The sequence below is a fragment of the Leptonotus elevatus genome, chromosome 2 (genome assembly GCF_054856555.1).
Source record: "Leptonotus elevatus isolate MCC_2025b chromosome 2, RoL_Lele_1.0, whole genome shotgun sequence".
Taxonomy (NCBI): Eukaryota; Metazoa; Chordata; class Actinopteri; order Syngnathiformes; family Syngnathidae; genus Leptonotus; species Leptonotus elevatus.
The window spans coordinates 24,321,463-24,336,435 of NC_141240.1; the positions used below are offsets into that span (position 1 = coordinate 24,321,463).

Sequence of the window (14,973 nt, forward strand, 5' to 3'; positions counted from 1 at the left end):
ACACAATTTTATTTCTCATTGTGCATGCGCGAAACAAGCTGTCGGCTTCTCAACTCGCCGCGAGGAAAACAGGACAAATTACACAGGAATTTAAGACTAAAACAGTTGAACTGTTACTATACTTTAAGTATTGTATAATACAGGACACATGATTTTATTGAAGGGCTTGGGCATGCACTGCATTAATAGCTTATAATGACCGCTCGCCACTGATATGTTTGTCTTCTACAAATGAAAATCCCATTGAGACTGTAGTGAAATATTGTTTGGACAAACACGATCAAGTAATTAGCAGAGCTTGTCAAAAGAAAAGCATCCTAGCAATATCCAGTGAGAGTCTGTAAAATTAAATATAGAGGGAAACTTTAGAGTCCCAACTTGCTTGTGTCATAAAAAACACAAAATAATGAGACAACTGTGTTTTCCCCCAAATGTGTTTCACTTTGTTACAGCCAGACACATTTTATCTTTGGGGTTATTTTTATGACACACACATGGTAGACTGATTTAGATTTTTTTTGTTTTTTAGACAGATTATTCTGGTGTTTTTGGCACTGAAGTAGGCTGAATTCTTAGCATGTAGCAATGCTGTATTTTAAATGGACCAACAAAAAAAGCAGGCTTCACTACTGATGGCTTAGCTAAATGATTTATCACAGCGGACTTGTAGATGTAGCTGGGAAGGAAAAGCTCTGTTGGAAGAGGCAGCTACAGCAATTCTTACTAATGAAATAATCCATATTAGCTGCTGAACTAAAACGCTGAGCAGAAGCCTGCTAACAAGTTAAGTGCCCGCTTCATACATAATGAATTGGAAAGAGCATGGATAGATTGAAGTTTTGTGTCCAATGAATGTAGTTCTCCGACTGAGCATTTGTCACGGCGTTATCTGTGGGAAGATATGTTCTCACTAACAAGATTGCTTTTGAAAAGAGTTCCTCCAGCACTGGGGCTTGAAAATAATGCATGCTGGCTGACTTGGAAAAGAACACTGACCCTCTCTTTGAACAATAGTATCAGGAATTGTCACAATATGACCAAGTACTATGCATGAAGTGGACTCTTTTGTTTGCACCTGTTTTGCAGGAGGCCGACACTGATGACAACCAAGGAACTCTGGGATTTGAAGAGTTTTGCTCCTTCTACAAGATGATGTCGACTCGCCGAGACCTGTACCTCCTCATGCTCACCTACAGCAACCACAAAGACCATCTTGATGCGGATGACTTGACCCGGTTCCTAGAAATAGAGCAGAAGGTACTTACATTGTTATATTTTAAAATGACGCAAGTGGTGTTACAAATGGGCCTGTTTAATGTAAATAAGGCTAACTTTGGCCTTGGAGTTTGCATGTTAGTTAGCATCCCACATTCTCAACTACAGTGAATTTAATATGTCATTAGGGGGGGAAGATACTTTAGGTACTTTATATCATTTTAGAATATGTTCCAAAAATTAGTCCCAGAGCACATCTAGGAGGCAGAATGTGAGAACAATGCTATCCATTCCACGTCAAAACATCATGGCTGCCATTAATCTAAGCATTGGAAAAGTGACAGCATTTTGGGTCATTTGGCTGAATATGAGCAAATGGGTGAACTCTCTACATTTCAGAATTATTATAACCACTGTGCCAGTTCCATTATCAGCAAAAATGTCTGTGTTACAAAACTGCCTTCACCGCAGTTGACAGGTGATGTGAGCTGATTCGGAGCTGTTCCTTTCCTTCTCCACACTCATTCTAATTAACAACTATTTTTGAGTGAATAGTGTCTTCTTAACTTTGTAGCAATGTTTTATCTTGGTCTTGGTAGGGTGAAATGTATAACCGACTTTAGTTTGCATTGCTGAAGAGTTGCTTTGTGTGGGTAAATGTACAGTAGACAGCAAGAGCTCCTAAATAAGGGAAATTTCCAGTGCCCTTGCCACCCTTGAGGTGAATTTGTCAAGCTTTTTCTCTTCTCTAATAATACAGCTGCACTGAAAAAAAACAAAAGAATTAATAAGCGTGACTGCAAGTTGTTCGTTAAACAGCCAGAGTGTGCTCCTTCCTCCAATTAGCGCACTGGCAGGGCTCTTTAAAGATGCAGTCATTTTTAAGGGAGAATGCTCTGTTAGCAAGATGTCAAACTCTCCTAAGTTTGGGGATATCTTATTCTCAGCATATGATCATGAGATGGCGCTTGGTATTTGTGAATAATTGATGCAATTTTCTGAAGCGATTTTGTATTTATAGGATATATATTTGGCTCCATTTGTATGTTTAAGCCATTTCCCCCAATCTGTCATAAAAAAGAAGAAGCAATGATCATGGTTGACAATTCAGTGTTTTTCCAACTCACATAATGCTGATTGTACAACTAACTGACTGAATTTTAGTGTTCCTAAGTTTTATTCTCAGTGATACCAGGAAATCCTTAATTGTCAAAAATTTGTGGCATAGAACAATGAGAAACACAGAAATATTGGTCAGAAAGATGTTATACAAAACATAGATTTCATATTTTCAGACTTGTAGCATATATGCCCTTAACTCTTTCACTGCCATTGACGGCTATTGACGTAAAAAATTCATTTGAACTATTTCAATTAGTTTAACATGTTTTTCCACTTTCGTTAACAAGAGTATGAAAACCTATAATTATTTTTTATTGTACATTTAGAACAGATATCAAATTTATGATTAATCGTGAGTTAACTATTGAAGTCATGCGATTAATTACAATAAAAAAATTAGGAGCGTCGGGCAATTAAAATCGTAATTAATTGCAAGACTTCATGAATTAACTCACGATTAATCACGAATTGTATCTGTTCTAAATGTACAGTAAAACAAAATCTAGGTTTTTGTTAACAAAAGTGGAAAAAAATGTTAAGCTAATAAAAAAAATAGTTCAAATGAATTTTTTACGTCTATAACCGTCAATGGCAGTAAATGAGTTAATTTGTGGTTAGAATTTCATGGTTCACCATCCATTTTGTGTGTGTATGTGTTCTGTTTTACTTGATTCCATTATGTAGACACATTAGAATATTTTATAGTACTATCAATTTGTAAACAGAATTTCGGTAAAACGCTGCAAACAACGTTCTACGCAGTGGCAGACAGACTGTGCATGTGGATGTAGGCCTTTGCAAAATCTATCCTCTTTTGCTGTTCTTGTTGGTAGTCAGAGCTAGCTAGGTAGCTGTTGCCGGTCTGGAATTGGCGAAAAAATCCTTGACCGGCGTTAAACAAGCCAACTAGCTACAGACGTTGTCCAATATATCCTCATGTTTTTTTGTGGGGTTTTTTTCTGACTACTTTGGAAATTACTTTTTACTCGTGCTCGTCAGGTTTACCATCACAGCTTAGTCTGAAATCTGATTGGTTCAGAGTGCTAAGAAAAAAAAAGAGCCATCAGTTTCTATTTGGCATTGGCCAGCAATCCTGAGTCTGAAGGTCCTGTGAAACCTTCGTTAATATGGCAATACACAGAAGCTGAAAGTTGATTGGACAAAACAAACAACTCACAAATGACTGGAATCTGCATAGCCAAGACAAATGCTATGGAATAAAGACAGAAGACTGTTGGAAATAAATGAATGCAATTGCATTTAAGTATAAAATGTAGTTCAGTGCTTTTGATAGAGTTTTAGGCCAGCATAGAAATCTTTGAAGGTCTTCAGTGCACGTCACATAACCTGATTGTGTGCTTGTTTTCTATTATATATCCTAATTTAAATATATACTACGCAGTTGAACGGATATCATACCAAGCTACTATCCTGTGCACTTCCATAGCAGAACCTGTCTTGTGAAGATGGTGACTGACCTAGAATTGCCCGACCCCCTTTAAAATAATCAATACACAATGCCATTTCACGCTCCACAGCAGAGAAATTTGGATCATTGGCAGAGGGACAGTCATGTGTACAACTTGTTTCCCAGAACAAAAATGATAATTTTCCTTTAAATAGTGCATCATTGTGGTACTACATCCATGCAGATGCATTTTTTACATGGATTCTATACTTTACAGATGATCAAAGTCAGCAAAGACCATTGTCTGGAGATTATCAACAAATTTGAGCCGTGTTCCGAGAACCAGAAGCAAGCAGTTTTGGGAATTGATGGTAAGAATATACTGGACTTTTGTTCTTATATTTAGGCAATTTGGAAGATTTTGCAGACAATTCTCTCTGTCTTTTCATAAAATCCAGCAGGATTGTTACTTTCTCAAACTCTCCCAACTCTTTTTAGACGATTATGGTTTATAGAGACAATATTTTTTTCCAAAAAGACAAACTAATACATCTACATACGGTAATCTAAAAATCCCAAAAATTCTATATACTGTGAATCAAAATGCATGCATGTTCATATACAGTATGTTCTTTTTTGTTTTTAATAGTTAATCATTTAATAACATGCAATATTAATTTTCCAACTTTGTACTGGTTTTACCCCTTTCAGTTCTTCACCCTAATGCTTCAAATAATTGGCATTATTTATCATGTTGTACTTGGACAACCAAAACAGGAACATTTGCAATAGAAATCTGACAACAAGGATTTCTACTGTAGCATATTAATGTTTTATTTATTCGTATCTGCTTTTCCGCATAAAACAAACAAACATTTGATTCAGCTAACCAGGTGTGTCTGAGACAGAAAAATCAGTACATTATCCTCAGGGGATGCAGCATGCTGTACATTAGCTCTCCCACATACTGTAGAGTAGCCAATAAATCTTAAAGAAGTGTTATTTGAGTGTTGAACGATGTTTGTTTTAATATCTATAAACCATAACATAAAGTCACACATGATTTTAAAAACATTTCAGATAAATATTGATGAGAGTAAATCCATAACTCCATCTTATTATTTGTTGGATTACTTGACTGTATGTGAGAAAAGGGGCCTGAAAACAAAACGTGGATCGACTTGGTTCCTAACAGCACTTTAATCTTCTTTCAGGCTTTACAAATTACATGCGCAGCCCTGCAGGGGATATCTTCAACCCGGATCACTACGGTGTTAACCAGGACATGAGCCAGCCGCTGTGCAACTACTTCATCGCTTCCTCACACAACACCTACCTGATGGGAGACCAGCTCATGTCCCAGTCCAGAGTGGACATGTATGCCTGGGTGCTTCAGGCCGGCTGCCGCTGTGTTGAGGGTATTTGATTCCTCCTGGCCTTACTTGTACTCTTGAAGGACAGTTGACACAATAAGAAAGGCATTAACAATCACATGTATACAATAACTTGTATTCATTTTGAAGTTACAGTACAGGTGCAGTAAGACATTATACTCCGATGAGTTAAGATCATTCTGAAGAATTAATTGAAACTGTGGAGTTATTTTCAATATGAAATTATGTTCCACTTGTTTTTGATATTATAAAACTGAAATAATAATATGATCTTAACTGTAACCTTTGCTCATCATCCTATTTAAAGCCACAGTTACAATTATCAAACTTTGACACTCACTATTTGGATTTATGATAAAGAGGATGATAAATATGTGGCGTTGTGAACCTTGCATTACCTATAAAGGTAACCGCCCACTCAATTACAAGGCCAGCACCAATAACAGTAAATTTAATTTCATGTAATTTCAAGGAAAAATGCTATACTTTGATAAAATGGGGGATAATTATATTTTTTAAATCAGTCAAATATTTTTTTTTGGGCCTAAAAAAAACATTGATTGGGCCCTAGGAATTTCTTTTTTTACGGACCATACTTATAGCAAACCGGGCAAGCTGTATATTCTAGTCATGTTATTGTCAAGGCTCTGAAGGTGTCAACATTGACATAAAGTAGTGTGTCGTTTGTGGCCTTCATCTTCCTTGGGTACAATGTGTTGCCAATGATGAGGGGGAACACTAAAAAAAATAGTCCTAAATATCCTTTGCTCGGAGCAAAGGATATTTAGGACTGGATAAGGTCTGAGCACTTGTCAAATTGATGCAATATTGGCTTATGCTTTGGTTTTGTAATAGGCTGTTCATGCATTTGAAAGAGAAGTGCTGCTCATTGTCACATCTCTCTTGTGCACAGTGGACTGCTGGGATGGTCAGGATGGCGAGCCGATTGTTCATCACGGCTACACTCTTACCTCCAAGATCCTCTTCAAAGACGTTATTGAAACCATCAACAAATATGCCTTTGTCAAGAATGAGTACGTTATAACACACACAACCACTCCACTGTTGCTACTTTAGACCTGCCATAGTGTGTAATCATATACCGATATACAAATATATGGTTTAAAAATTCCAGAAAAAATATGTCAAACATGACACAACTCATAAGAAATGTGTGCTGGCCTATAATAAGCATTTGGTAAACAAATCCAGCTGCATACAGTAATATGGCACTCGATATTGAGTGTTGATTTGACAGGTTGTAGGATGGTAACTTGAGAAAGAAAGATGTTCTTGCTTTCACAGTCATTGAATTATATATTTTTGGGGATACAGTATATAGTATTATTAGTGTATTAGCATTTTAGTGCAATATGTAATTTTTCTGGTAGCACATGAATAGGAATATTTGTAATAAGAATAATAGTCCATGTCTAATCAAACAATATACAAAGAAAAGATCGATATCGGTTCCTAAAATCCTGATAACTGTGTACTGTGTAACATAATATTAAGATGCACAGAAATATGTACCAGTAATAAAATATTGTATATTTTTTTATTTTCATCAAGAAGTTTTAGCACCAGTCGTATGAAATGTATTATTACATTAATAGCCCCCATCTGGAACTTGCATTCATTCTCAGTCCAGTACTCTGTGACATTCAGTGTTAAACAAATGTAGTCCACCACCCGTTAGAAAAACAAGAATGTTTTAGAATTCTTTCCCAAAAAAATCTAAATGGTAGAGGTCAGCCTAGCATTTTTGGCATGAATGAGAAATTTCCAACTGAAGTAAAGGCTTACGCTTCTCTGAGAAGTTTGAAATCAATTAAGAATCATAGAATTCAACTACATCTTTTTCTGTCCTGGAATGCAATTAAATAACCATAATTTGTTATCTCAATCCATTCCTCAGTAGCTCAGTCTGTCTGTCTTCTTTGGACTTTGAGGATACGGGTTCAAGTCTCACTACAGACAAGAATAAAAAAAATAAAATGGCAACAAGTTGTTGGAGTGATGCTGGTGTGCTAGCTGGCTACTGTGGAGGTGCCCTTGAGCAAGGCACAGTCCCTGCCACCCCAGCTCGAGTGGTGCAAGACTCTATGCTACTCTCTTTACTTTGAATCTCTCCTTGCATGCCTTCATGTGTGTGATCTCCTTCTAAGTGTGGTGTGCACCAGAAAGTATAGAGCACAGTGTGAGCTAAATCTTCCTTTGAGGGGCTATAATGAGTGTAATAAATAAATTTCATTGCAATTCTATAATGATCATCCTTTTCAGGGTCATGTTTGAGCTGGAGCCAGTCCCTGCTGATTTGGGTGGAACGTTACTGCCACTGCTACTACTCATACTACTATTACTATTATCCAATCCACAATAAAAGCTTTTTAAATTAATAAAGTTATGCATACTTCAACAAAGCAGTAAAATCAGCAGTTAAGTTGAAGCCGGATGATAAAAGTGAGTTTTTAGAAGCAATTTACAGATAGATAATGATGCTGTCTGTCTAAGGTCACAAAGTAGAGATTTCCACAGATGCTGAGTTTAAACCGCAAATGCTCCATCAGCCTTCAAGACCCGACTGGGTTTATGGACCAACTAAAGCTCCAAATGACGTCCTTAAAATCTATTCTAAAATTCACAGCTACCCAGTGAAGGGCAGCAAGGACTGCCGTGATGTGTTAATGTCATTTTGTGGAGGTTGAAAGTCTAGCAGAAGCATTGTCGCTGTATTGTAGGTGCCCAATGTTCTTTCTGCTGATGCCATTATTTGCTGCATTGCAGGTTAACTTTGATTATGGTAAATTACTTTGTTGTTGATGATGAACATTAATATATATATATTTTTTTTTTGCTGTATTCATGACTAACTGCATCCTTGATTGCAGTGCACATAGAGACAGACATGCATTCACACTCACATTCATGACACTGCGTGTGAACTGAACACAGGTTGTCGGCAGAGAAGTCAGGTTAAACGAGCAGCTACTATAGTGTATATAACAATTACAATGGTAATTCTATTTTAGCATTACAAATATTTTTGTTTCAGAGCTTCTTCATATTGGTGTGTTAACAATACAGAAACATGAAATGTAGCATAAACCGCACTTGGTGGTTTAATAAATCAGTTTAAAGCTATATATTTTCAGAATATCAGTTTTTGTGGTACAAATGCAGCCAATAAAATCATAAAAGTGTAGTTTTAGAGCATCATTTCAGATGGTTACCTGTCTTTTTGTTAGGTTGTTGCTGTGATGGCTGCGGCTCATGAATGACATAACTTTCACACTTTTACCCGTCATGCCACACAAGTGTCCATGTTTTGCGTCACTTTGATTCCATCTGTATGCGCAGATGATACAGGATATAACCTATCAAAACCTTGAGGTGCAGCCATGTCTTCTCACACGTGAACAATTATGTGTGCAAGGAGAGACTCCCCCACCCCCACTTTCTTTTTTACAAGATAGCTGCATCAGAAGGTGATAATCCCATCAACATGCACACAGTCTGGAGGATGTGCAGAATAGCTCTATTTTTAGAGCGAAAGGCAGAGAAATACTCCATTTGCTGAGATGTACATCCTTTTGTATTTTGAAAAACATTATCAGGAGCACCCTGTTCTATGGTGGACCAAAATGCCTAGATTAAAAATAAATGAATAAATAAATAAAGGTGAGAATAAAAACACATATAAAAATATAATTGAAAAATGTATTAAAATAAATATAATTGGAAATAAAAACAACAAAATATATAGATATACATAAATTAAAGTAAAAATGATTACAAAAATAAAAAACATTAAAAATAAATTCAAAATTTAAAAAACATAAAAAAAACTGATTAAAAATAAATATAGAAATAGATTTAAATATCAATCAATAAATAAAAAGGTTAAAAAAAGTCAAGTTTATTTATGTAGCCCTTATTCACAAAATAGTCTCACAGGGCTTCATATGCCCACAGTTGATAAATATTAACGATATCCCCTGACCGAACCGCAAGAGGTCTAGGAATAATCCCATTAGGGGAAAAATAAGAAACCTTGAGAAGGGACCGCAAATGTGGTAATCCCCCTTCCAGGATGATCAGGCTGCAATAGATGCCGAATGGGCAACAATTAACACAGTTTATGATACTAACTAAACAATATTAACTAGAATAGTGTGAAAGTCCATTTAAGAAGGTGAAGCACTGCAAGAAGCACTGTCAGCATGATATCGGTCATGAAATGTTATTCAAATTATTATGCTATTCAACATAATAATTTTGACTGCCCCCTCATTTGAATAACATTTCATGACGGATTTCATGCTGATAGCGTCTGCAGCATGATATAAATAAATATGAGAGCAGAGCGTTTTTATTTGTTGATTGCCATTTCATTCTATTTATATATTTATTTTTGTATTTATTTCCACATTTGTTTTTATATTTTTATTATTATAATATTTTTTATTTATGTATTTGTTTTGTTGTTTTTATTTTAATTTATTTATTTATTTAATTTAATTTTTGAATTATATTTTTATAACTGTTTTATTTATTTATTCATTTATTTTAAATGTTGGCAGTTTTGGTCCTCCATATAGAAATCCCATGCATTATTATTATTATTATTATTATTATTGTTATTACTATTCCACCTGAAATCGGTCAAAATAAGTCAAATATAAGGATTCCTTTAATATGGAAGGGCAATCAGATTTTCTAGTGTCCAGCGTCTCTTCAGAGGGTTGACGTGCACAATTCGAATGAAAAGCTGCCAATTTACTTGTGAATAAGCCCACACCACAGCAAATAATCTATTGTGTGGCACATAGATCATACATTAAAAAGGAACAGACAGACATTTGTCCAGGTAATGAAATAAGCAGAAAAAAATCAACAACTGTTCTCTCGGCATAATAAAAAAAACATTTCTACGTACATATGTTCTTTCATATTTCGCTCTCTCTTAACTCCTGTTCATGAATAGGTCCAAACACAATTGAATGATACAATAACACTGTATACACTGATGACTGTTGGTGATTCAAAAGTTAGTTACAGTAGGCGTGGAGGCACAGCAGAGACAAGAAGATAATAATATAGCTGCTGAAGCAGACTCCTGACATTTTACTGTCAGGTGCTTTGCTATTCAGTTCTCGCAGTGGCGCAATGCTACTTGTCACTTCCTATCATATTTCAACTATCAGTGCATATCATACCCCCAAAATGGATGATAGATGTCTACATCATATCAACCTTGTGGACTCAGGTGCACAACATTCCAAACAAATGACCGTATTATGTGTCCTCGCCTGCATTTCAGCCTAATAACGGCAATCTCCTGTGTGTCATTTTCTTCCTTCGACCAGTTTCCCAGTCATCCTGTCCATAGAGAACCACTGCAGTGTCCCTCAACAAAAAAAGATGGCCCAGTATCTCATTGATATTCTGGGGGACAAACTCGATGTTTCCAACATCAAAGCGGAAGAGTCTGGATGGCTACCCTCACCAGAAAAGCTTAAGGGAAAGATCCTTGTTAAAGTAAGTCGAGTCTGTTGGTGAAGTGTAACGCACTTCAACCTGAAAGTGTCAGAACTTGCTGTTTCAACCTACACTTCAAAGGTCGGGGATTCTGAGCAGTGAAGTTGGTCAAATTGGTCAAGTTTGTGAAGAGTCAATTTACTTGAATAAAAAAAAGGTACAGTTAATTGCAATATTAATCGATAATTTTAGTGAGACACATCATACACCCAAGCCTCCAGCAAAGTTGTGTGAACAACACTTTATAAATAGTATCTTCAGTGCCTGACAAAATCTTCGTATGTATGTTCTTCGTTCATTTTGATGCTGAAAACCAACCCTGATAGTTGTAGTAAAAGTAAAAATACTTTGCTATTCTACTCTACTAAAGTAGAATTTTTCAGGTATCTGTACTTAATTTTTTTGACAACTTTTTACTTTTGCTCCTTATTTCATCCAAACATAATCTTGCCACTTGAATTTGATTTATTGAGAGTTTAGGGTCTAACTGTGTAAGGAGGGAGGAAAAAACAGGGACAGTAGTGACATGGAGAAATGTGAACGAGGGAGCATTAACTACAACGACAACAGATTCTTTATTGTAGAGTCTTTATTGCATGACTGATTTTTATTCCATGTACAGCACTTTGTATGCAGCGATGGTTGTTTTAAAGCTTTATAAATAAAGTTAAGTTGAGTCATTTAAGAGAATGTTTTGGTGTAGTCAGCTCCACGAGCAATTCTTGGCAAATGTGTTGTCTTGTCAGACATTAAGAGCATTCATCCTGACGTCCCAAAAGTCTCATAGCCAAACACATACAAGCTGCACATATAACTCATAATAGCTAATTTAGGATTTGTTTTTTGTTTTGTTTTTTTGTTTCTTAGCTCAAGCAAAGCTATGGTAACATTCAAAGCTAATGCTAGCTGTTATACAAAAGCATGCAACATGTAACTTAATTTTTTTCCCTTCTCGCTATGAACGCTGTGAAGTTCCTATAAGAGGGAAACTATTGTGTGTGCAGAGGCCCCCTCCCATTTTACCAAGATATTAAAATGGATATTATAGATAATTAACCGTACTGTAAACATTATTTTTTTTTTTTTACTTTTTGCTTTTGTACTCAAGTACTGTACATTTCAGTCTTTTTTTTTTTTCATTTATTTTTTTGTTTTTACGTAAAGCTGCTCAAACAGATTTTCGAATTGTACTGCCACGCGTAGCCGAAAAATGAAACTGCAGGAGTACCCATTGTGAACTGCTAATTAGAAGATGCTTTAGTCAGAAAAGGATTAAAGAAGAAGGCTATTGTACAAATATTTTTGGGGCAAATTTCTACATTGAGCAGCTTTAAGTGAGGAGTTCATCCAGTACTTATACTTTTACCAGTCTTGTTTTTTGTTTTTTTTTCATACACAGTATCTGCACTTTTACAACTTTTGGCACTGCTACATCCATCCTATTTTAGCTGACTATGGATGTGAGGCAGGGTAAACCCTGTACTGGTGGTCAGTCATAAATCAAATAAGTCAAACAACATTCTCACTCACATTCACTCTTGTCGTCAATTTAGACTCTTTCATGAATGTAACTATCATAATTTGGGAACTTGGAAGGACACCAGAGTAGCTGGAGAGAACAGACGCTAGAACGTGCAAAACTCCACACAGGAAGGCGGTAACCAACATTTGAGAACAGGCAAACGTGCTGCCCCGTAGCACATCAAACGTCATTAAGTTAATTTCAATCAATGGATGTATTTTCGGTTTAATTTAATTTAAAAGTTCCACACAATGGCAGTAGCGTTTGTCAATGTAAATCTTAAATAATAGATCCAAAGCACGCTCTTTAAAGATCTTGATCGTAAATAACAGCCCTCTGCTGACGGGGCACAGATGTAACGTGTTGAAGTAAATAAAGCTGCTCTGCCACCAAATGCTTGGCAGTCAAGAGAAGACTTGGTGCCAATACGTGGCATGAAATAAATGTCTCAACCCACTGCTGCACCAGAACCACTACGTGTGTGTCCAGTCAGCAGGATTAAAAAGTAGTAACGGTATCAGTGTGAGAGCACTTGGGAAAATTCCCCAAATTTCGTGATGAGGCTGCAGTATCGAAGTTCTCTTCAGCATGCATCATAAAGTTTTTCCGAGAAATGCTACTTCCGTACATCCAGCACATACTGTGCATTATTGAAATCCACACAAAGAAATCCAAAGGGAAGCATGAGGATGTTAAAGATGGCCTCCTAAACACAACCAAGAAGTGATATTTTATTGATGACATGTTTTAAATGTTTCCTCATATTTCTCTACTCTTGGGGTTAGTTTATTTATTTATTTATTTTTCACTGACCAGATGCTAATTTGTATTTACTGCAGTAACAAAAATGGCACTTGGCAAGGATACTATTACTTTGTTCTCGTTACTATTTTCTAAATATCACATTTTCTCAATCAGGGTAAAAAGTTGCCTCCAAACATCGATGAAAACGCAGAGGAGGGTGACGTGTCGGACGAAGACAGTGCAGATGAGATGGAGGATGACTGCAAGCTGATGAATGGAGATGTATGTTTTCCTGATGCCTTTTTTTTTTTTCATTTCTTGGTTTAATAGAGGGAGGTTGAGACACTGGAATTTAAACTTTATTGTCTGGTTCCGCTTCAATGGTACTTGCTTTTATGAATATGGAAGGTGCTAATGTTCAATTCATGTGTATTACACGGTGCATTAATTTTGTTGAAGGTGAAAAACATTCTGAAACCCCACTTGTTCATTCACCTGCTAATGCAATATAACATTTATTAGGTAACAATGAGTTGAATACATTCATTAATGCTACAAACGGACCCACCCTGTTTACTTGAAGCACATGCAGTACAGTATGGCTCAACATTTGAATCAGTTGGTTTATAGATCAACTCTGCCATCATGTGGCTGCAATCAGCATGGGCATATTTTGGGAAGGTTAGTCAGTCACTGTTGTATTTAAATTAAAACCGCTTGAAGTCTCTTATCAATATAATGCACTGTATATATTTATCTGTCTATAGCGCACAACAAGAACTGCATTTTAACCACTTGAACATGTCTTAATCTGTTACTAGTCATCTGTGCATGTGTTTTTAAGCACCTTCATCTATGTTGAATCCAGGAACAATTCTATTATAATTTCTATATATAAGTATAGCGACCCCATTAAGCGCTCTAACAGTTGTTTCCTATTTTTTCATCATTGCTTTTTTTGTTTCATTATGTGTCTTCACTTCTCCTGCAGATGTCTGCCAACAGGAAGCAAGTGGAGAACATGGCTAAAAAAAAGCTGGACAACCTGATGAAGGAGTCCAAGATTCGAGACAGAGAAGACCCAGACAGTTTCACCATCGCTGCACTCCCGCCGACTAGGCATTTAGATCAAAATGACCCGGAGGTATGTCTGATGAAAATAATATCTCGTTTTACGGCAGATGGTAAAATCGAGGCTAAATTGGAATTACACAACATAAATAAACATCAACAACAATGTACTAAAACAATGCAATTCATTAATAAATAAACTGTTTTTAACCAAGCATAAAATGATGTGTATTATTACTTTGCAAATAAAGACATATTAAATTACCGTAAGACATGCTTATCAGTTAATGCATGTTGGAGCTTTATTAAGTAATTAGCAGTTAACTCATCATTCGTGATTCATGAAATTACACCTCTCAGAAAGTAGCACTGATGAATGTCAAACGAAAGCCATGTTAAAAAATGTGAGTCACTCCCTTCTTCTGACAGGCCAAAGGGCATGACGGAGCAGTGACATCTGACGAGGCTAACAGCAGCAGCAATAAGCGCACTGGCCACTCGTTCATGGGCAGCTTCTCAAAACGCAAGGTTTGCTTTTTGTCTGTTCCAGTGTTTTTCTAGTGGTGTTTGTTCTTCCCTCACAAAGGAACCAAACGTGAAGACATGAAGCATTTTGGAAGATTGAAAGTGACACCTGTGTGGTCTTTGTAATGAGAAATCCTTTTCAAACACTATGTTTGAAAAAGAATGTGAGGATACGAGGAGGAATCAACAACATCTAATTGAGTCTCTCAAGTCAGATATGTGCCTAACTGAAACTCTTTGGCATATAAAAAAAGATGTCTGATATTACACTAAATAAACTACTCAACAATAGATAAGGCTATGATCTGACAAAATTAAGCTCCACCCCTCAGTTCAACATAGTTGCTTGGCACCAAGATGCCACGAGATGCACTTTAAAAAGATATTTCAGCCATCATGTTAATGTAATTTAAGTGTATAATGTACGTTTT

General features: G+C 36.2%; 1 protein-coding gene across 2 annotated transcripts in view; it reads left to right on the forward strand.

Moving 5' to 3' along the window:
- The window catches only part of plch2a (phospholipase C, eta 2a), a 45,465-nt gene that overhangs the window by 16,272 nt on the left and 14,220 nt on the right, over positions 1 to 14,973 (forward strand). For both annotated transcript variants that reach the window (XM_086068204.1, XM_086068205.1), the window contains exons 5-12: positions 1,087 to 1,257; positions 4,023 to 4,116; positions 4,960 to 5,163; positions 6,053 to 6,173; positions 10,509 to 10,680; positions 13,121 to 13,228; positions 13,938 to 14,090; positions 14,447 to 14,545. In XM_086068204.1, the coding sequence (XP_085924330.1) occupies positions 1,087 to 1,257; positions 4,023 to 4,116; positions 4,960 to 5,163; positions 6,053 to 6,173; positions 10,509 to 10,680; positions 13,121 to 13,228; positions 13,938 to 14,090; positions 14,447 to 14,545 (1,122 nt within the window). The remainder of the gene's footprint in view (positions 1 to 1,086; positions 1,258 to 4,022; positions 4,117 to 4,959; positions 5,164 to 6,052; positions 6,174 to 10,508; positions 10,681 to 13,120; positions 13,229 to 13,937; positions 14,091 to 14,446; positions 14,546 to 14,973) is intronic.